Source organism: Nematostella vectensis, chromosome 6 (assembly GCF_932526225.1).
Source record: "Nematostella vectensis chromosome 6, jaNemVect1.1, whole genome shotgun sequence".
Taxonomy (NCBI): domain Eukaryota; kingdom Metazoa; phylum Cnidaria; class Anthozoa; order Actiniaria; family Edwardsiidae; genus Nematostella; species Nematostella vectensis.
Genome location: NC_064039.1, coordinates 13,112,306 through 13,132,337, shown reverse-complemented (window position 1 = coordinate 13,132,337; position 20,032 = coordinate 13,112,306). Strand labels below are relative to the sequence as shown.

Genomic DNA, 20,032 nt, shown 5'->3' with positions numbered 1-20,032 from the left:
AGGTCGAGAGGGACTGGAGAGACTGACGCAGGCGTCTTCTCGGGACCCCCGGCGGTGGAGGGAAAGGGGTGCTAGTGGGGGGTGGTCCCCATATACTTGCGCAGCGACTATGACGATACAATAATAATGGAAACCCGCGACAACCTTAATTTGCGTGTTCAAAACATCGCACGACTCTTGTAAATGTCGATTTTCGGAACAGTTGGAGGGTGGACATCCCAGCTAGAAAACAGGGTCCTACCTTCCTAATGGCGGGTGGAGGATGATTAATGATGGTGCTATCCACCACTCGCCACCCGAGTAAAACAAGTAAAAGAAAAAAGCAATATAAAAAACTCAAAATATCCAGAAATCATGGCACTAAAATCGCGCAAAGCACAGTGTTCATTACGCATGCGATCTCATTTTTATTGGATTGCAGATGGATCACCACCCTTGATGTGGGCTTGATGCCTTATCACACATTCTTCACAAACGAGGAGGGCGGGTTCAAATAAAACGACCACAATTTTTGTTTTTCTTGCATTCTTTTAATCGGAATTAGCGATTAGCAAACAATAGGAACAGCTGTTTAAAAGCAAATATTAATTTTACAATTAAAATGATTTACACTAAGCGTTTTGTGAATTACCGGAAATATAATGAACGTAATAATTGAAAAAGCAAACTACCTTATTTAACGAAAAAACGACAAAGCTGAAAACGAAAGAAAAAAAAACGATTAAAGAAATGTTATGCATCTGTGCAAATTCCAAATTAAAGCTGAGCCAGCATTCTCATAATTGATTACTTTCATTAATATACATTTTCGAAATAACATTATACTCCAATTTTTCAGTTTTCATCAGCAAATTTAGTGATGATCAAACTACACCAAAAATCCCTTAGAGCTATCTGTTAGCAGACCCGATGGGCTTGGTACCTCTACTGGAGCATCCTTCTGATCAGATTCTTTAGCAGTGGAATTGCCAAGTCTCAGAGAGCATAATGAGGATAAGCAAAATAAATATAAACCTGGCACATCCCAAATACAACAGCGAAAAGGATCTGATGAAAGATGAAAGTATGATAGTGAACTGAAGTATGTATGCCATGTGTATTAGTGTAAAGGGAACTACACTCTTTTCTCTAGCTTTTCCCTCCACTGTGCTGTTCTATCTACCATCCACTTTACCTAGCCTGGCTCACCATGCTCTTATTGTCTCTGTGCCATCAAGCTCTGTATTAAAAGCATTTGTATTCCTAGCCCTGTTTGCACATCTAGGAGGATTATTAGAAGGTGCTGGTGATGGCATTGTTGGCACAGGGTTTTAGTCTGTACAAGTTGATTCTTCAAATCATCTCACTGAATTGTCAGAAATTGCAATTGTTTTAAGCTCATCTAGATTTGCAGGACATCAATAAAACCTTTTCCTGGAATCCTCTTGCTGCTTGTGGTACATGAAAATGGCAATACCAATACAGACACAAGCAATAAGAGCAATCCAGAAGACCCAGGTGAAAATACGGGCAACATGGGGAGAGAAGCTGCCCTTCACATCATCAACATGATCTGAAACATGAATAAAAAAACAATTAGACATGGCTAGCGGAGAAAGAACAAACTCTTCATTGCAAACATAATGTTTTAGAAATATACATCACACTGGACTTATACATCACACCAGATATCTAAATCAGACCCGAACCCAGGCGGTTGCAGGGGGTGCACTTGCAACCCCCAAGACAAGGGTCTGTACATCACATCCAACATATAAACCACACCGAAAATATACATCACTCACTTTTTCTGCAAAAGGCAAATTCTACAAAAAGTAAAACTGGAATTAATTGGACAATCTGGCATAAATCTTACCCCTGTAACTCTCTGCCCCATCAGCATGAGGAACTATCTGGGTGTAGTCAATTTGTTTTCCATTGGTTTCTGTAGTGCGCACAACCTCTGGTATATCAACCTCATAGAGCTTCATGGAGATGATGTCATGATTATCTAAGAGAAAGAGTATATCCTAGAATATATACCTAACATTCGATACAATGCACTATTTACTGTTGAATCCGTTGTATCACGACCTGCACTTTCAAAAACGATTTGTTTTGGTTTTCTGTTCCGCCAGTAAAACCATTCTGAGCCAATCAGAGTCTCACTTTGTGCACTTCACTGGCTATCCTATGGACAAAAACAAGACAGTGTCACGACAGAAAGCCAGGCAACTGCACTAGGCGAGAGATGGCAAGAATCTGATTGGCTTAGAATAATTTGACTGGCAGAACGGAAACTTGAACAGGGAAAGGGCCTTGGAGTTAAGGTAATCTGTTTTTAAGCCTTTTTTTCAATAATACATGTGGAGAACTCTGTACTTGCTTTCACCACAGTTTTCTATTGTCACACTTTTTTATTGAATTTGGCTTAAGTGATTTGACAAAACTAACCTGCAAGCTGGCCTGTGGCGGCTGACACCCCCCAGTACAAGCCAGTTGGTAACTTGACACCACCAACATCAAAGCACTCCCTCCACTCATTCTTGCCATCAACATCCACCAGCAACTGGTATTACAAGAAGTACATCAAGAGCTACATCAAGAATGTAAACCAGTTAAAAATTATCAGAGTGAAATAAAATAAGCTTACTGTCAATCGTTCTTGAGATGTGGAGTAGCGTATTAATGCAAACGTGTCATGTGTTAAACCTCTGAACTGGGCCTGTAACAACAAAATTCGACCTTGAGTCATAGACACAAGAGATGTTCACATGGCACAGAATAGACCTTACCGAACAACCCTCTACTTGACTGTGGGTGCCATCTCTATCATGGTCATAAGGAAGTGTGCCATTGCCAACCATTGCTGAGATGTACGGATGCTCATGCTGTAACAAACAATAACAATAGTTGATCATCTGATTATTGAGACAAGGGTAAGAGGGAAGGGGCATGACAAGGAAACAGGTCAGGGGTGGCAAAAATTTTTCAGAATTTCCAGTACTCACACTATGCTCTCCATTATGATTGCTGTATGTGTCAAAGAAAACTCCTAGGCCATAGAAGTTAGCTGAGCTCCCAAACGCAGGACCTGTGAACAGCATAACATTTAGACAAAAGAGAATGAGAACGAATGTTGGTATACAATAAAATAGCTTTGCACTTGGTCAACTCTTTCCTTACAGAACCCCAGCTATAACAGACACTTAATTTTAGAGTGTATAATAGAGAGCTGTTCAAATAAATTTGAAGCAAACAGGCCCTACCTTCTAGCGATCTATCCCTTGTGTACCAAAAAGCGAAACCATCTCCAAATAAAGTGGTGCCTTGGCCATGGACAGCAAAATGCAGTACCATTTCCCACTCTTTTAAATAGTTAGGCTTTGAAAAAAGCAAACAAACATAAACAATAGCTCTTGCTTTAGATGGAGTAAACTAATCAGCCCCAAATAAGATATAACTGTATTTTTCTTTTTCAGGTTCCAGTATCCATCAAATAGGAACTCAGAGTGGCTACATTTCAGATACTAATACCTACTACCATCTAGCTACAAAAAATGCAACAACAAATTTCCAATTAAAGCCGCATTGTCACCAGTTTACTTCCGGTCGATTACGTAACACTCTCCGATGATTTTTAATGGAGAACGCGAAAAATATTTCAAAATATTAAAAGCATTGTGTCTATTGGAAGTTTCTTTGAGGATGTGATTGATAATTTAGAGCGGATGGCCTGTTATATATCTCAGATTCTAATAGATTCTTTCTCTTTTAACAGTTGAGGTTTCCGTAGGACCTCCGGAAGTAAAATGGTGACAATGCGGCTTTAAGTAATATGTCAGAGAAATTATACAGCTGGATGACTAAGCACTGAGGCACATAGTTGCAGTCAAATAAACAGATGGTCTGTCACTATTAAATTATATTTTTTGAAAAAAAAAAATTATTTACCAGGAAATGTTGATTTGTTTTGTAAAATACAGTTGGCTTGGCCTTAAAATACTAACTATCATGGTATTTCTTGATATGGATCTCCCAGCTGATACGTATAATATTACGGTCAGATTATAGCATGTGCAGTATAAGAGGTCTGTACTATACCGATACTGTAAATAGGTATTTTTTACAGAAATATAAAAAAGACTCACACTTACCACATTATTCCATAAAGAGCCTTGTTTGCTCTGGTGATCTGGTGTAAGTCTGATGTAATTACTAGATACAAATGTGCTTCCATGAAAATCCCAGTTTGGGATTGTCATGCCACTTCCTGCAAGGAAAAAAATTCAAACAATTGCTGAAATAATATTTATTGAAATGGTTCCTTTTTAAAATAAATAATAGACCTGGTGGTCATTTCTGAAAAAAATAATAATAATAACTTAGCCAGTTAGCTTAGAGCTTTTAAGAGAATGGCTAAAAACACTGAAGGATCTAGAATCTATATATTAGGAGAGAGAAAATTGGAGACAATGCCATAATATAATACAGTAAAGACCTCTAGAAAATCTCGGCTAACATCACAAAGCTTTGCAATAATTGCCTGTTTCTACTGTAATAGACACACCAAATGACATCACAACATGTCATGAACAAATAAGTGAGAGGCTAGACAGAGTGTATTAGCAGGAATGATCGTGCACCCCCCTGTGTACAAGTCTCAGAGCACACATAATTATGATTGTTGTATAAAGAAACTTAGGCGCTGTTGTACAAAAAGGGCTTGTTAAACAGGGCTTTGTGTTTTAGCAATTTAATGTATAAACAGCTACGAATTTTTGACAAAACATGCAAGAACCTAGTCCCTTTTCTTAATACTGAGGGTGAGAGTATCTAAACTAAATAAAACAAATATCAGTTAAGCAAACTAAGTGCATTCTATAACCTGCTCAAGGAAGGGAAGAATTAAAAGAGAAACTTATAATTCTTTTAATTAAAAAAATGTTTTTTTTTTGTTTTTAGTCAATTACTATATGACATGTTCTAAACACATCAGTTACATTTTTTAGTTAGTAAGGAAAGCGCATAAAATATGCATAGCGTCTTTTATGAGGCAGAAGCCAATTAAATGAAAAAAGATTTAAAGAGAGAATAATGGCACTTTGTAAAGGTTATATGAGTAAAAATTAAATAAAACAGCGATCTTAGGTATGGGGTAGTTCGATGTTGCAACAAGTTGAATTGTGGATTTTTCGCCATCGCGTCATTAGAGACTACAGGAAGTCAACAATCCATGCGGCTTACCTTGATAAGGTCTCATTAGTGAATGCTCTCTTCTTAAATACGTCCCTTTAGACTCGGGTGCTGCTAGAATTTTTGTGAAAAGAACAAACAAACTAAATAAAAGTGCGAACATTTTCGGTTGTTGCGCCATTTTGAAATTCGGAAGGAAGTGTGTGTGGAAAAAAAGCGCGGCGCATAGCCTCGTTTCAGGGCTAACATTTCCTTACCCTCAAGGGAGGACTAGAAGTTCCCTTTTTTTAATTATAATTTAAAAAGTATTGAATAGATTTTGTAGTTTTGAGATATATAGTTCAGCACATTTTGCATTTATGATTTCTTATATTTTTATACAATAATTTTTTGCAGAAAATTTGTCATATATTTACTTTATATTACTACGCTCTAACCACCCCTCCGAAATATTGCTTTTAACGCGTTTGTTAATATTGTAAAGGATCACGGGAAATCTCATCGAATCCAAAATGGCGGACGAAAGAGCGACTAGTACCACAGAAACACAGAAAAAAACTCGTTTGGACTGGCGTAAGGAAAAAGAACTCGAGGAAGCACGAAAAGCTGGTACCGCCCCAGCGTTACAGGATGAAGAAGGAAGGTAAAGAAATTAAGTCTTCATTTTACTTTGTGATCAAGCACGAAAAAAGCTCGCGTTCTTTACTCTGTTGCGTTTGTGATTAAAGTATATACGACGCACTTTCAACGTTGAATAGCGATCTCTGTTTATCAGAGCAAAAGGCAGTTACATAATTATCCCAAAGGATAGACTTTGAGCAAGCCTCGCTCTACCTAGATGATCCATTCACAAACGCACAATTTGATTATAGGTATGTGAATTAGTTTTATTTAGAATAAACTGGTTTGGAACACTCTAATTTCAGGGACATCAACCCTCACATTCCACAGTATATATCAGCTGCTCCTTGGTACTATGGCAAGACAGGGTATGTTGACTTTTCTGCTTTTTGCGTTTTTGAGAATTCCCAGTTGATATATGTATACATATTTTTTATTGGAACAAATAGACCAACTCTTAAGCATCAAAGACCTCAGCCAGAGAAAAAGAAAGAAGTTGCAGCTCTTAATGAATGGTACAAGAGGGGGATACCTAATGTAAGTTTTACTATCATGTCTCCTGTACAGCACCATTCCATTTTATAATATACCTTTCCCATATAAAATAAATACACAGAGTTGAAATATTTCTACTAATTTTGAAGATCAAAGCACCATTGAAGTTCAGAAAAGGAGCCTGTGAGAATTGTGGAGCAATGACCCATAAAAAGAGGGATTGCTTAGAGGTAAGTAAGAGACAATCCTCACAACTTTCAGTGAAAGTAAATTTGGAGTTCTAAATCCTCCAGTTTCAGGTAGCTCTAGTTGTTGTGGGTCTAAACTTTGGAATTGCTGCCTGGAACTGGAACAAATCCAGCAGACTGACTTGCTTCCTTTCTTAAAGCAAGGAATTAGTTATCATTCTATCTCACCAGACTCTCACACTCTCTCACAGCAATCATGGCAAACAGTGACACAGTTAACACTTGATATGGTTCAATATTGTTGTATGTTTGGACTGAACACTTATACTATGTATAACTTATATCTAATGCATGTATGTTTATAGCCATAGCAGGCCTCAAATTATTGGGGGGGGGGGGCACGATACAGAAAAATTAAGAAAACAACAGGAGCACAGCCACTCCCCTTATGGTTATTTTCTTATAATTTAAAAAAAAGGGGGGAACATGTTATTGGAATTACCCTATTTCTGTGATGTCAACTAATAAGGTCTATTTTTCTATAGAGGCCACGAAGGGTTGGTGCCAGGTTTACTGGTGATGACATTAGGCCAGACGAGTATATCCAGAAAGATCTAAGTCTTGATTATGACAGCAAAAGAGATAGGTAAGTACAAAATATTCATTGGTAGTTCAAAGATCATATCCCTATTATGTTAACAAACTTTACGTGATCACTTTCTCTCAAATAAGTGTTCCCTCTAATGGTATAAATTTTGAAATTATTACACCTGGCCCTCCCCCAAAACTCCAACAATTTAGGAATGACCCAGAACCTTTTAGTGTTCCATGCTACTCATGTCTTGAGCATCTACTGTAATAAGTTTATTTGTCAGCCATACAGCTGTCATTGTTAGCATTGCTACTGTTTTGTACATTAGCCTCAAACAAGTGCTCCAAAAAAGTGTACCAAAAAAGATAAAAGAGTGAAATCCTTTTTGCCTTCTCTCTCAGATGGAATGGTTACGATGTGAATGAACATAAGAGAATTATTCAGGAGTATGAGAAGATAGAATTGGTAAGTTGTTTGTTACAACAGAGGATTCCCAATTTCACATCACATATTTGTCATAACTTTAGTAATCTATACTGCAATATTACTTGCTCTTTGACTGGAGATCAAAGAGCAAGTATTTAATCAAATTGCTGTGTTTGGCTACAAACAAATATTAACTACATAACATAATGCTTTCTGTTGACAGGCAAAACAACATTTAAAAGCAGAGAAGCTAGAGAAGGATTTAGCAGAAGGAAAAAAGCCAGAAGAAATCAAAGTAAGTGTGTTAAATACTTTTGTTTGTTAAATAACACTTGATCAGCTATTCATAAACCTGCATCCATTCTTTTTAAATTAGGAGGTCTTATCAGATGACGAAGATGAAGACAAGTATGCAGATGATGCCGACATGCCTGGACAGAAGTTTGACACAAAAAGGTCAGCATTCCCAATTGGATGGAAGTAGATTTTATACTTGTCTAATATGTTTTTGTTATGTTTTGCTTAGACGAACTACTGTCAGGAATCTTAGGATTCGTGAGGACACAGCAAAGGTGGGAAAACACTGAGATGATTTGTTGTTGTTGCTATTTTCTTAATGGGAGGGAGGGGGGTTCTTATTTGCAAATGGCATTTTGTGTCCAGAATTGGGAATGAATTGATTGTAAAATTTATGGTGAAGCCTTTAACTTTTTTAATTCCACAAGAAGTGAAATAATGACAATAGATATGATGTAGAATTCTCTTTAGCCCCCACCTTCAAATAAATTCCCAATAAGAAATTGTCCAGGTAGTGGAGAAAGAGTGATAGCATACAGACCCATACAGGGAGGGCCTGTCTCTTGAGATACACTTCCAGGTATAGATCTGAACCTTGTATTTCTACAGTACCTCTACAACCTCGATATAAACTCAGCATACTACGATCCTAAGACTCGATCTATGAGAGAGAACCCCCTGACAGACAAGGACCGCTCATCTCTGTAAGTATTGACATTAAATTGCAAAGAGATACCAAAATATTTGGCCTCATATGTTAACTCCCTGGTTATACACTCAAAATACCTGCAATGTTAAAAGCTGCCATTTAAACATTCAAATACTTCTCCCGAACACCAGGGAGTTAAGGGCATCAACTACACAGGAGTGCTCCCCCAATAAAAAAGTCAAACAAAAATTCATATTGTACTAACCATACTTATCAGTTTTGGGAAATAAAAAAATACAATCAACAGAGAAAAAAACATTATGTATTTGTTTGTTCAATTCAGAGTCACATATTCTGGGGACAATTTTGTTCGTTACTCTGGGGACACGTCAAAGATGGCACAGACACAAAGTAAGTTATTGAATCCAGTCATTCACTTTTATATGTTATTGTGTCTACATTTCTGTACACCTGCTGCAGGAAAATCACAAGATAACCTTGTTCATCGTTCATATGCATACTATACACATGTATTTGTTCAGACGACAGGCTCCTTTATAAAGCATCTCCCTCTTTTCTAAGCTAATTTTTTTGTTAATGCATAGTTTACATCAAGGTATGTATCAAGCGAGGCGCGTCCCCAGGATTGGCTGAGGGGGGTGCGCAGTCATAGGTATCATATGAAAAAAGCATAATATCTGAAGATTCCTTAATAACAAATGACCCACTTTTGGCCGCCAAGCTGGGCACACCCGCCGTGTACACGCCTGAAAGCATTACATACACACAAGTTGATTTCTTAATAAAAGAATTTGAAATAACACTTGAAGTTAACACATGAGTTAGCTGATTTGGGTGACTCCCATTTGAATGCATATAGCACCTGTTGTATCAGTGGCTTCTTCCAGGGGTTGCATTCCTCTTGGTTACCCTAAAGATTGCAAGATTTGAGGAAACAGTTTTATTTATATCACCCTGAGGATACAAAGTCATTACAACTTCCTGGTACTCTAGCCTCCACACATCACCAGGCTCTGTGGGTGCATAGAAGGAATAACAGTTGTTATTAAAGTCACACCTCTCAATAAATCTTTTGTGGGGATTCAGTTCTATTGGACATATGCGCATGCGCGGGCTCTGGCGAAAACACACACAATTGTAGTGTTGAATCATTCTAGTGAAAGTACCAAGGATGACTTCAGTCACTGTTTTGACTAATTGTACAGCATTAAAACCATACTGTACAAAAGATGACAGATTTGTTTAATAATGAGGGAGTCTAAAAAAAATGTTAGCCTTAGCTTTGCGCTAGTTTTCTTAGCATTCGCCAAAATGTGACGGTTCGCCGGTAAAAAGCCGTAAAAAAAAGCTGGTTTTACCGTGAGGTACTGGAACTTGTCTTGCGTTTTTCAACACTGTCGTTTGATTGTTTGTATTCCAGTGTTTGCCTGGCAGGCTTATGAGAAGGGAGCAGATGTCCATCTGCAGGCAGATCCAACTAAGTTAGAGCTCCTTAACCAGGAGTATAAAGTCAAGAAGGAGTATTTTGAGAAGGACAAGAAACAGTCCATTTTGGAAAAGGTACAGTATGAGTACTTGATTCTGCAAGAAATTTTTTAGATTAACTATGGCACACAATACCACAGACACTTCCACAAGTCCAAATGATGTCAGTTCTATAAATGTTCCACAGTATATCTCAATTTATCCCTAAAGTTTTGTTTTCTGAAGGGCAGGTACTGTACATATCTTAGTCTGTTATATAAATACTGTCATCAATTTTCATCTAGTTTTACTTTTTGTAAAGCAGTCACTAATTGTTTGATAATTAATTGTTATTTTCAGTACGGAGGAGAGGAACATCTTGACGCTCCTTCAAAGGAATTGCTTCTCGCCCAAACGGTAAAGGCTTTTGATGATATAATTTACACCTATTCCCCCAAACTTTCAAACATTGATTCTTCTTCTTATATATCCATCTTTTATGTAATAAAGTTGTTGAAAAAAAACAACTGTTTCATTAGTTTTTTTGTTAATTTTTAAGCTGATTTTAGTGTTTCCTTCTTCTGTACATGGGTTGTCATCAAATTAAACAGGTTGAGTGGTTAGGTGATGAAACAGAGAAACAGGCTAAAAATCAAACCATCTTGCTTGCCGTGAGGTTTTTTAGTCCAGGAATAGCATACTTGATCATTTTTCCATTTCTTAGGGCTCATAGTATGTGTGTAACTAGTTTTGAGTTTTTAGTCACAGAATTCAAACAAGTTTTGTAGGGAGGCTTAGGTTCTAAACCTGTAGTGAGCATTCTTATTGTCTTTGTTTAGAATGTTTAATAGGTGTTTGTTGGTTGCTGGTTTGTAATCAAATTATATTTTTAGTGGGTGCATTTTGAAATATCTAGTTGCAAATGCGACGGCTTGTTTTCAATCCCCGCGCCCTGTCTATGATTATGGAAAGGTTTCAGGACAAGTCAGCACTTTATTACCATACAACATTAGCTTTGTGAACTGACTTACTTACACTGCTAAATACAATTTCCAACAAGCCAGCATCTCTTGCCTAAACAGAGAGTTCCAATTCAAAAGCCTAGCATATCATCAATTGTCTTGAAGCCATACCGCTGTGGGGCCCTAGTTGAACTAATGTCCTTCCCCTCACACTTGCCATCAACAATATACTTCTTCCCGGTCTCCTTTTCGAACCATGCCAAGCACTCGTCCATCATAGGGGTCTTGACGCCTGCAACTTCACCAATTCCTCTCAACACCACCAGGCCAAATGGGATGTCTTCAGTCACATAACGGTTGCTGAAGTCAGGGACAAAGCCACCTTCAACCTCCTTCATGGGGTGGTAGAGGGTCTTGTATGGGATCATTGTCTTCATTACAGTGTATATGTTGGTGGGGTCTTCAATCTCAGCACTCCAAACCCTCATGTAATAGTCATACAGGGTTTTGACAGATGCCATATTGGCATTAGGGCATTGCCTCTGGATGGCTTTGCCGATCTCAACAACCTCATCACTCACTTTGTCCATAATCTAAAGGAAAAAATGCCAGTCATTACTAAAATGGTAGTACCACACAAAGACAGGATTTATGGTATTGTATCTAAATATATTTATCACATCCTTAGGTGACTATTTAAACTGTCATAATTTACAGCCTTAGATTAGAACATCTTGAAAATTATGAGGGTTTATAAAAATGGATTTTTTTATACTTTATACTGATAGAAAATCAACCGGAAAATTTTTATTTTGCATTTTCGTAAAAGTTTTAAGGGGCCTTTGCGACAGATTCTGCCTTTTTTTTGATACATTGTTTGAAGCAGACCCCTGCCCAAGGCAACTTACTATAATATCAAAGACAGTTTTCAAAGTTTAATGATAGTTCCATGCATGGCCTGGCAACGTCAACTCTATTATCTATTAATTGCTTTTAGGAATTGAAGGCTAAATTCAGATTTAAACATTTACCTTAGCACTCTCTTCTGATAAGCCATGGTAGAAAAGTGGCTTCTCCTTGAGTGGTTTTTGATCCCAATTCTTCCAGCTACCATAGAAGATTGGCGGATGGATGTAGGCATTGACAGACATCAGTGAAATCGCAACAAGGCTATTACTCCCAATTATGAGCTTAGGCTTGGGCCCTATGCAGTATTGTAGACTCTCAATTGGCTTCTTCTTTGCTGGCACGAGACCTTCTTCAACAGCACCAATGATGGTTTCCTTCTCCCCGAGGAGGTCAACCTGTCTGCCAAACTCAGAAGCTCTGCATGCCCAGGGAAGGGATTCGAAGGACGCCACAGTGCAATCTTTGTATTTGTCGCCTAGGATAGAGCGTGCTTCAAACTCAAACCCCGCCTGCCCCGGGGCCGCTACTAGGGACATGCCCGGCTGCAGGTGTTCTTTCATGGCATGCAGGTATTCGGAAAAGGCAAACGCTGGTAGGACAAAGACGATCATGTCACAGCCAGGGATTGCTTCTGCAGCATTCTTTGTCACCACATGGGGCTTTCCTTGGAACTAATAAACAAAAAACAATATTCAGGCGATAGGCTGATATATGATACAACAAGTTACAGGACTCAAAGCTTGTGATGTGCAATTTTAGTCACACAGCTCAATCTATAGCTGCACTGGGGCTTACCTAAATCAGTAGTGCACACTTGTAAACACAGATTCCCAAATTAACTTTGCAACAGAATTGACACATGTTTGGGCATTTTGCCTCTTGTTTTATTTGAAAATCTGTGCAAGTATTCATTCGTGCCGCAGTCATGCACTCTTCAATTGAAGCTGATTATCTTTAAGTCAGCAGTGACCAAATTATATCATTATAAGTTGTTAGTTATTTCTTTATGTTAGCTTTTTAGATTGTGACACTTTTGTGTCGAGTAGAAATGAATCGTGTTGGACAGTGTTGTGAGTTAAGATAAAATAAATGCCAAAGCTGCACTGTAGAAACGACCACATGAGATCGAAACAATTCAAGACACCTGTGAGTATTTAGCCTTTGGAATAGCACTCACCACTTCTGGTTCCTTATGGGCGCGGTGCTGGATCACCTTAATACCCTCTTCACCCATGGCTGCCTTCAGCCTGGCAGCCTCGTCTTGAAAAAGGGTGAACAGGGTGACGTGGGTGTTAGGCCGGCTGGCCGCCAGGCCGGACAAAGCCTGGGAACCATTCCCTCCTCCACAAACAACCAATCTCAGTGTCTCACTCATGATGTTAGCAGCTATGGATGGCAAGTCAAGAACTATTACCCAGAGAGAAACTCCAGGGGCAAAGAAATAAATGTTACAAAGGAATATTCCGTTTGAATGACGACTAGAGTTGCGAGAAATATGCCCTGTCTTTTTTCTTTAACCACAATATGCTTCCTTTTCCTGTTACATAACTTTATTTTTTGAAGAACTATTAAAAGCAACGATAAAAAATCGAAGGGATGGTGATAAAATAGCACTTTCCTATCCTAACCCTTCTCTCCGACATTAAAGCCTAATTTATAAATGTTAACGCAGAGAAAAGTTAGCACTTGATTCGGTACCAAGGGTTTCCGAAAGATATAACAAGTTCTTTTGCTTTCTACAACTACAGAAATACCACATGACACCTTGAAGTTCATATTCGATTGAACCTTTCGCACGGAATTATCAAAAGCAATTTCGCACGTTTTTATTCTACGTGTCACCACTAACATCACTCCTTTTAAAATAGAACTCCCCCCCCCCCCTTTCAAACGTACCTTTAAGGATAAAGATTTTTCAACTTTAAGTTACAGAAGACTAGAGAAAATATCGCCGACTCGATGAGGCCGAGGTGGAAGCTATTTGTCTGTGAAGTGAAGTGATTGCGTGACTCGTCCCATAATCCACAATGCATTGCTCCAGACATGAAGACGTGCACTGTTTCACATTTTCGCTTTGAGCTCCAACCTCATCAAATATGTCTTATTTTATTGTTTTTGCCATGCTAAAATTAACCTTTCGCCTGCTAAAATTTCCTTTAAGCTCGTGCCTTTGCTGGACGAAACTAATATAAATAATATTTTCTTAGCCAGATGTTGGTTATGGCTTGTGCATTGTTTGTACAAGAATAATTGGATCCCAGCTAGAAGCATGGCTCAGTAACGCGATAATAATTGTACAGTTTTGAAAAAAGCATTCTTTAGGAGGATGTAAACAAAAAAGATATTATATTCTAGCCTGTAATCACCTGTATGGGCGAGCTTTAACCACGATCTGCGAGGAAGTCCAATGAAAATCGTTTGTCGTAGAATTCTCGTTCGACTCTGGCTTATTAGCAAATTAATGAAAAATGATAAATTAATCGAAACTTTTCCAGATTGCTATGATTATTTAAAATAAGTACACATTCTTTCGCAATGTCTCTTTGATCGCACACCATTCATTTAATATGCAACCACCGTCGTATCGTTCAGAACGTTGCACAGTCACGTGTCAACGATCTATTGATGGAAGCTTTGATCAAGTGGTCAATATCTTATATACACATTTTAGCATTACTTTTCAATTTATCATACTACTTTTTACGGCATATACTTCTCTGCTTTTCCCTATTCCTCTAGTTCACCAAAATAATAATAATAATAATAAATTTTCTTGTTGTTCTGTCTATCCCTTTTTGGGTTGGTAGCTCAAAAGTCCCCCTTCTCCCTGATTGTTGGCTGTATCACTAATATTCTCTTATTGATATCGTAGGAAAATTATGTGGAATACTCTCGCACAGGCAAAATTGTCAAAGGTATGTAATGAGTTCAAATCAGCATTCTGTTATTGTCAGTCTAACAACGCTCAAAAAGCCAAGAACATTACCCTGTTTTGAGAGTATGAAGAACAGTGATTTGAAAATAATGAATTTGAAAACAAGGTTTGCTCTGACAGTGGTGGATCCAGAAGGAGGCACCCCTCAGAACAAAATAGTAGAGGAAATATATGGCAGCTAACATTTACAAAATGTACATCCTGCCATATGTTAGATATATTGTGTTCCCCTGTGTGATCTTTTTTTTTTACTAAATTTTAAACAGGACAAGACAAAGCAGTTGCAAAGTCAAAATATGAAGAGGATGTCTACATCAATAACCACACAGTGAGTTAACAGATAGTTAGTTATTGATAGAACTGTAAAATATGAATGATACACAATAAAATTACTAAATAAGCAAAAATTATGGAAACCTCACAAGTCAGCTATTCTATCACCTAGGGGGGAGCCCCCTAAAATATCCACATATGATTGCTAGGGTGTACAATTTACAATGCCCTTAGAGCCTCCTAATTGGCTTAACGTTTTTCAAGCTGGCATTGTCTTGAAATAGGTTGATTCACCAACAGGATATCATATCCAAAATAGATTTAAAGTCTTGAAACTGAAAAATAATTTCTATGACTACCTCCTTTATTGGCTTTTGTATCCCCCTGGGTTTGCTATTAAACCCTTACCTTTTCAATGTAACCCATATTTATGTTATATCATATTTTCCAGAGTGTATGGGGGTCCTACTGGGAAAATGGCAGTTGGGGATATGATTGCTGTTACTCTATTGTCAAGAACTCCTTTTGTACTGGGGAGGCAGGGAAAGCTTCTTATGACAAGGTAAGAGACTACTGTGTTCTACCTTTTTAAATCTGAATGTTTTTATTATCAAGTACATTAATCAATCTCAAGTTTTATTTTATTAAAGAAGAATAAGAGAATTTAAATCTTAATTAAATTTTAGTGCAAAAAGACTGGTGATTTAAGGATTAAGAGCTATCAGTAGGGTGGGGCATTGGTTTGTGGTTTTGAAGATCAGATAATATTTTAACACAAGTTAAGAGTTTTCTTTATCGCTATTGAGCACACTTAGGTTTTAGTCTAATTCTAATGCTCATCTCTTATTATTTGAGGTTCTTGCTATTTTGGTTATATTTTTCCTAATTTTTAAAATGGCTTACAGCCCCCCTACACTCCTAAATAGTTGTAGATGCATGGGTAACATAAGCAAAATTATATTTTGGGGGCACAAAACAAATTGTATTTTTTTTTATCTCAGACTCCCCAACCCCCACCCCCCCCAGCCCCCTTCTGTCTCTCCTCCAAAGTGTACTACCATATTTATCTCAAACCCTCCCCCCCCCCCCCCCCTTCTGTCTCTTTTTCAAAGAGTACTATGATATATCTTATATATCTGATTATATCTTAAATACTATATATATTTTTTTTCTTATGAGAAAATTATTGGGGGAGCCTCCCCCCACCCCCCCCCCCCCCCTCAGTCCTGCTACCAATGAGATGTACATTACATGTGAGATTTATTGATGTGATTTTAAACTTTGCACCTTGACTTGACTAGGGGGTTGGTATGCCAATGACGACAGCAGCACAGACAATACAAGAAGCAGAGGACAGTGGAAAATCACTACTGGAGGTAAAAAATGTTTTCTGTCACAGGCTGGAGCCTTTGTGGCGCAGTTGGCAGAGCCATCCTATGACTTCAACTCGACGAAATCTGAATCTGCACTCTCATTATTGATCATCTAGCTGCAATTTATTTATTTATTTAGAAAAGAGTCAAGGAAGTGTCTTTTTACCATGGTTACCTAATGGTAACCTTAATCTAAATGGTGCTGTTATTGTGTTCAGATGCATCAGGAAAACAGAAAGAAAGGAAAGAAAAGGGATCATAAAGCAGATGATGATGAGGATGATGAAGAAACAAAACGAATCAAACTAAAAAAGGTAAATTTGTTTAAACAACTAAGGGACAAGCCATTAAGGGGCAATTATTGAACATTTATTATATTACAGGCATTACGAGCAGAAGAAAAGCAACAAAGACAGGCCGAGCAGCTGCTGGCCATGGATGAGCGCAGTCGTCCATACAATTCTTTACGTGGAGACACCAAAGAAGTGACGGAAGAGGAGATGGAGGCATACAGAATGAGACGTCGACAGGGGGATGATCCAATGAAGGACTTTCTTTAGTTAAGTGGGATGTAGAAACTCCAACGAAGGACAAGTAAAAGGAAATGAAGGCATACAGAATGAGACAACCACAGGAGGATAAAACACCCTACAATGCGATAGTACAAGGAGCCAAAATAGGGGTACAGTTGGTGGGAGTCATCCATTTTCTCTTAGTTCTCTTGTCCTAATTCCCCCTACTTCCACCCCTGGGTTATGTTCCTGTAATACCAGGCTATAGCAGGGGGTGGGGCCCTGGGCCCTATTTTAGACAATTTTAAGAAAGTGACCAGTAGGGGCATGGTTGTGCACCCCGAAGTTTTCTTATTGTTTCCCCCTAGTTCACCCCCCTTGTGCCCCCCTTCAAATATGTTGAGGCCTGCTACAGGTCTGGGTACTAGAACTATGCAAACCAACCAAAGGAAAAGGACTAACATAGCCTATTATGTAGCTGCTCTGTGTTAGTAGATCTTTAGATACACAGCTCACTGATAGGTGACATGTATGTCTTATTTGAGACACCATCAGACCAAGTAATGAAGAAAGGAGTTATGCTTTTCTAAAGATTTCCAAAGAATGTGTTATAACGCAATAGGGCTTTATACATTTATGCACGAGAAAGACTTTGTTAACCTTCTTGCAAAATATGAGTTTTGTAAATAGAACTAAATAAAGAACAAAAAAGGATTTTCTAGTTTATTTTTATAATTTATTGGGATAAATAAGCACCAAGTAATTTCTATCTTTAAATATTTTCAATTTATTCAATCTTATTCAGTAAAAAGTTAAAATCGCAACACCATTGGAAGCATGTCACTAAAAAAATTAGGATCATAAATACAGGATAACTATCTACACCAATTAGAACTAACTTGCTTTAAAGCAAAATATTTTTTGTCCACTAGGGCAGATAATCAATTCGGGACTTGTTTCAATAAAATGAGCAAATTTACCACTAATTTCCTAAAACTGAAGGCTAACAGGTGAGTCAGCAAAGTCTTCTCCATTTACTGAATTCCCACCAATTCAGTGATTTTTGGAGCATTCACCATCAGCTCATCATACCTATTATAAAACATCTTGAGTCTGTCCATGTATGTGTCTTCGTTGTAAGGAAGGCCATGATCTCGGAGATAACTAGAAACCACTGGTTTTATCTTTAGGCACATGTTGTCAGATAGACGTGGAAACAGGTGATGTTCAACATGACAACTTATCAACCCATGTCCGAAGGTGTAGTCAAGGAGGGGGATCCGGGGAAGATTTAATACCCCATTTGACATTTGAAACAATCGACTCTTGGGCTTATTTTTGGGGTCAAACATTGCCAAACCAATGTGTTGAAAGATGTTCACATGAATGTATGGTATGGCATAGATGGAGCGCACAAGAAACATACACAGAAGCGCTGCACCAAAAGTCAAACCAGACACATTCATGAAAAGCCATATCTGAAACCAGTAGCCCAGACCAATGACAACCAATAACCTGAGGATTTCTAGTGGACGTGGACCAAGGAGGTTTATAGCAACAAGAGGATAAATCAACGGCAGAAAAATGGGACCAATAAACAGATAAGAGACCCTTCCAAGAATGGGGACTTTCCAAACGCTTGAGTCACCTAGCCCAATGATGTTAGTGTAAGGATGATGCATTTGAATATGCGCTTCACGACCTCCAACATCAGTAAATCCGCCCCAAAACTCCACAAATAAAATGCTCATAACTCGATTCCAGAACTTGGAGGTCCCCACGAGGGAGTCATGGATAGCACAGTGACCAAACTTCACCCCTGTTGCCCCATGAACGTAACCAAGCAGAAGAAATCCTGCAATGAAGCCAATGGTTGATCCATGCCCCATAAGAAGAAAGGCCGCAGGTGTGGCTGCTATTGTGCAGACCATTAATGCTAGATCAACACCATGTTTCTCCCACCAAGAGCTCTCTTCAACCACTTTCTTCACAAGTGAGCTCAGATGACTGTATGATGGCACTTTGACGCCACTGTTATTAGTTTCTTTCGTTTTATTCCCCAGTGCTTTTCCATTGGTTGTTTTCCTCTGAACAGCTTCTTCCATTGTTATCCTTTTGAGAACAAAATAAAAAAATAGGCAAGTTTTTTTACACTCTTTTCCTTATGTCTGATTGTTAAGAAGCATTCCATACACTAGGCATATAAAGTCATCTTGTTTGCTTTTTTTTACCATATTTAAAGTTTTATAAGTTTATTGCACCAGTCCATTTTCATAATGTTCAGAAAGCTAAAAAAAGGATAAGTAGAAAGTATGTATAAATAGATAGAATACAAGTAGATTGAATTATATAAGTAGATAGAATATACATAGATTGAATTGATAAAAAAGGGAAAAGATAAATGCAGTTATTCATAGAGAGGATTTTTTTCTTTCCTCTTGTGGGGGAGAGGGTAGTAGAGTGGGTCAGAGGGTAAAATTTCAGCAAGTACTTCATATGTTAATTTTCCACCGAATTTGGAGAGAGGGAGAAAACCACCACCACCCCTTTCCCTGAGGGCATAAGCAAGGCTTTTTTTCTCCCTTCCTACTTCCTCGCTTCCTACTTTTATTTTAGTTATTTTTATGCATTTTTATGCATATTTTATGCATTTTATTTTAGTTATTTTTATTCAAAATAGGAGACGCAAAATATTGAAACAAAGTAAAAGCCTGTGTAATGAGGGTATGCAGACATCAAAAAAATGTCCATTGTTTGTGAAATGAAGCTTGAAAATTCGGGTAATAGCTGCATATTACTGGTTTATTACTATTTATCAAGCCACCGGCAGAAAATGCAAACATGTACTTGCATTTCCGTGAAAATCATGCTAACTATCACACCGAATTAGATAAAAAAGAAAGTGCAACTAAAAGCATAGGATTTTGCATAAAAAGCACACAGTTGACAGCATCTTACCTCTGCAAATAGAAGATTTCCTTGTAGAGAAAGCGCGAAAGATGTCTCCCGTCGCTTCTACCTGGTGTTATTGTTTTCCATCCACTTATGTCAAAAAGTTTGACTCGACAAATAAGGAAGTATAGGCACAGGCAACCCGCATCAAGGAAAGGGCTGGAAAAAATATTCAAATACCAAAAAAA

At 38.0% G+C, this 20,032-nt stretch overlaps 4 protein-coding genes across 4 annotated transcripts; 1 reads left to right on the top strand and 3 right to left on the bottom strand.

The window, feature by feature from the left end:
* Positions 1 to 508: 508 nt before the first annotated feature.
* Positions 509 to 5,388, bottom strand: LOC5520968 (vesicular integral-membrane protein VIP36). Its single transcript, XM_001640725.3, has 9 exons — positions 5,227 to 5,388; positions 4,137 to 4,252; positions 3,249 to 3,363; positions 2,991 to 3,073; positions 2,775 to 2,870; positions 2,633 to 2,704; positions 2,434 to 2,548; positions 1,856 to 1,990; positions 509 to 1,552 (listed from the first exon to the last, which is right to left on the bottom strand). The coding sequence occupies exons 1-9, from the start codon at positions 5,354 to 5,356 to the stop codon at positions 1,398 to 1,400; spliced, it is 1,017 nt and encodes a 338-aa protein (XP_001640775.3). The 5' UTR covers positions 5,357 to 5,388; the 3' UTR covers positions 509 to 1,397.
* Positions 5,389 to 5,656: 268 nt separating this feature from the next.
* On the top strand, positions 5,657 to 17,606 carry LOC5521064 (pre-mRNA-splicing factor SLU7). Its single transcript, XM_032366064.2, has 19 exons — positions 5,657 to 5,818; positions 6,102 to 6,164; positions 6,246 to 6,333; positions 6,441 to 6,521; positions 7,025 to 7,125; positions 7,473 to 7,536; positions 7,721 to 7,792; positions 7,874 to 7,953; positions 8,024 to 8,069; positions 8,404 to 8,498; positions 8,787 to 8,854; positions 9,885 to 10,024; positions 10,289 to 10,345; positions 14,672 to 14,714; positions 15,001 to 15,062; positions 15,459 to 15,569; positions 16,309 to 16,383; positions 16,599 to 16,694; positions 16,764 to 17,606. Exons 1-19 carry the CDS (start codon positions 5,688 to 5,690, stop codon positions 16,938 to 16,940), a joined length of 1,650 nt encoding a protein of 549 aa, XP_032221955.2. The 5' UTR covers positions 5,657 to 5,687; the 3' UTR covers positions 16,941 to 17,606.
* Positions 10,902 to 13,833, bottom strand: LOC116604127 (tauropine dehydrogenase). Its single transcript, XM_032366065.2, has 4 exons — positions 13,696 to 13,833; positions 12,977 to 13,185; positions 11,922 to 12,470; positions 10,902 to 11,483 (listed from the first exon to the last, which is right to left on the bottom strand). Exons 2-4 carry the CDS (start codon positions 13,172 to 13,174, stop codon positions 11,022 to 11,024), a joined length of 1,209 nt encoding a protein of 402 aa, XP_032221956.1. The 5' UTR covers positions 13,175 to 13,185; positions 13,696 to 13,833; the 3' UTR covers positions 10,902 to 11,021.
* Positions 17,603 to 19,953, bottom strand: LOC5497800 (fatty acid desaturase 6). The gene is made up of 2 exons (XM_048729093.1): positions 19,851 to 19,953; positions 17,603 to 19,004 (listed from the first exon to the last, which is right to left on the bottom strand). Exon 2 carries the CDS (start codon positions 18,995 to 18,997, stop codon positions 17,927 to 17,929), a length of 1,071 nt encoding a protein of 356 aa, XP_048585050.1. The 5' UTR covers positions 18,998 to 19,004; positions 19,851 to 19,953; the 3' UTR covers positions 17,603 to 17,926.
* Between the last annotated feature and the right edge of the window lie 79 nt (positions 19,954 to 20,032).

Bases quoted from the DNA above. Each gene is read 5' to 3' on its own strand.
- LOC5497800 (XM_048729093.1), bottom strand. From the start codon at position 18,997: ATGGAAGAAGCTGTTCAGAGGAAAACAACCAATGGAAAAGCACTGGGG.
- LOC5520968 (XM_001640725.3), bottom strand. From the start codon at position 5,356: ATGGCGCAACAACCGAAAATGTTCGCACTTTTATTTAGTTTGTTTGTT. The intron at 3,364-4,136 runs GTAAGTGTGAGT...CTTTTTTCAAAG, and splicing joins GCTCTTTATGGAATAATGTG to CCTAACTATTTAAAAGAGTG. The intron at 2,549-2,632 runs GTAAGCTTATTT...TTGTAATACCAG, and splicing joins CATCTCAAGAACGATTGACA to TTGCTGGTGGATGTTGATGG.
- LOC5521064 (XM_032366064.2), top strand. From the start codon at position 5,688: ATGGCGGACGAAAGAGCGACTAGTACCACAGAAACACAGAAAAAAACT. The intron at 7,126-7,472 runs GTAAGTACAAAA...CTTCTCTCTCAG, and splicing joins TATGACAGCAAAAGAGATAG to ATGGAATGGTTACGATGTGA. The intron at 16,695-16,763 runs GTAAATTTGTTT...ATTATATTACAG, and splicing joins AACGAATCAAACTAAAAAAG to GCATTACGAGCAGAAGAAAA.
- LOC116604127 (XM_032366065.2), bottom strand. From the start codon at position 13,174: ATGAGTGAGACACTGAGATTGGTTGTTTGTGGAGGAGGGAATGGTTCC. The intron at 12,471-12,976 runs GTGAGTGCTATT...TTTGTTTATTAG, and splicing joins CCCATAAGGAACCAGAAGTG to TTCCAAGGAAAGCCCCATGT. The intron at 11,484-11,921 runs GTAAATGTTTAA...TTTTTCCTTTAG, and splicing joins TATCAGAAGAGAGTGCTAAG to ATTATGGACAAAGTGAGTGA.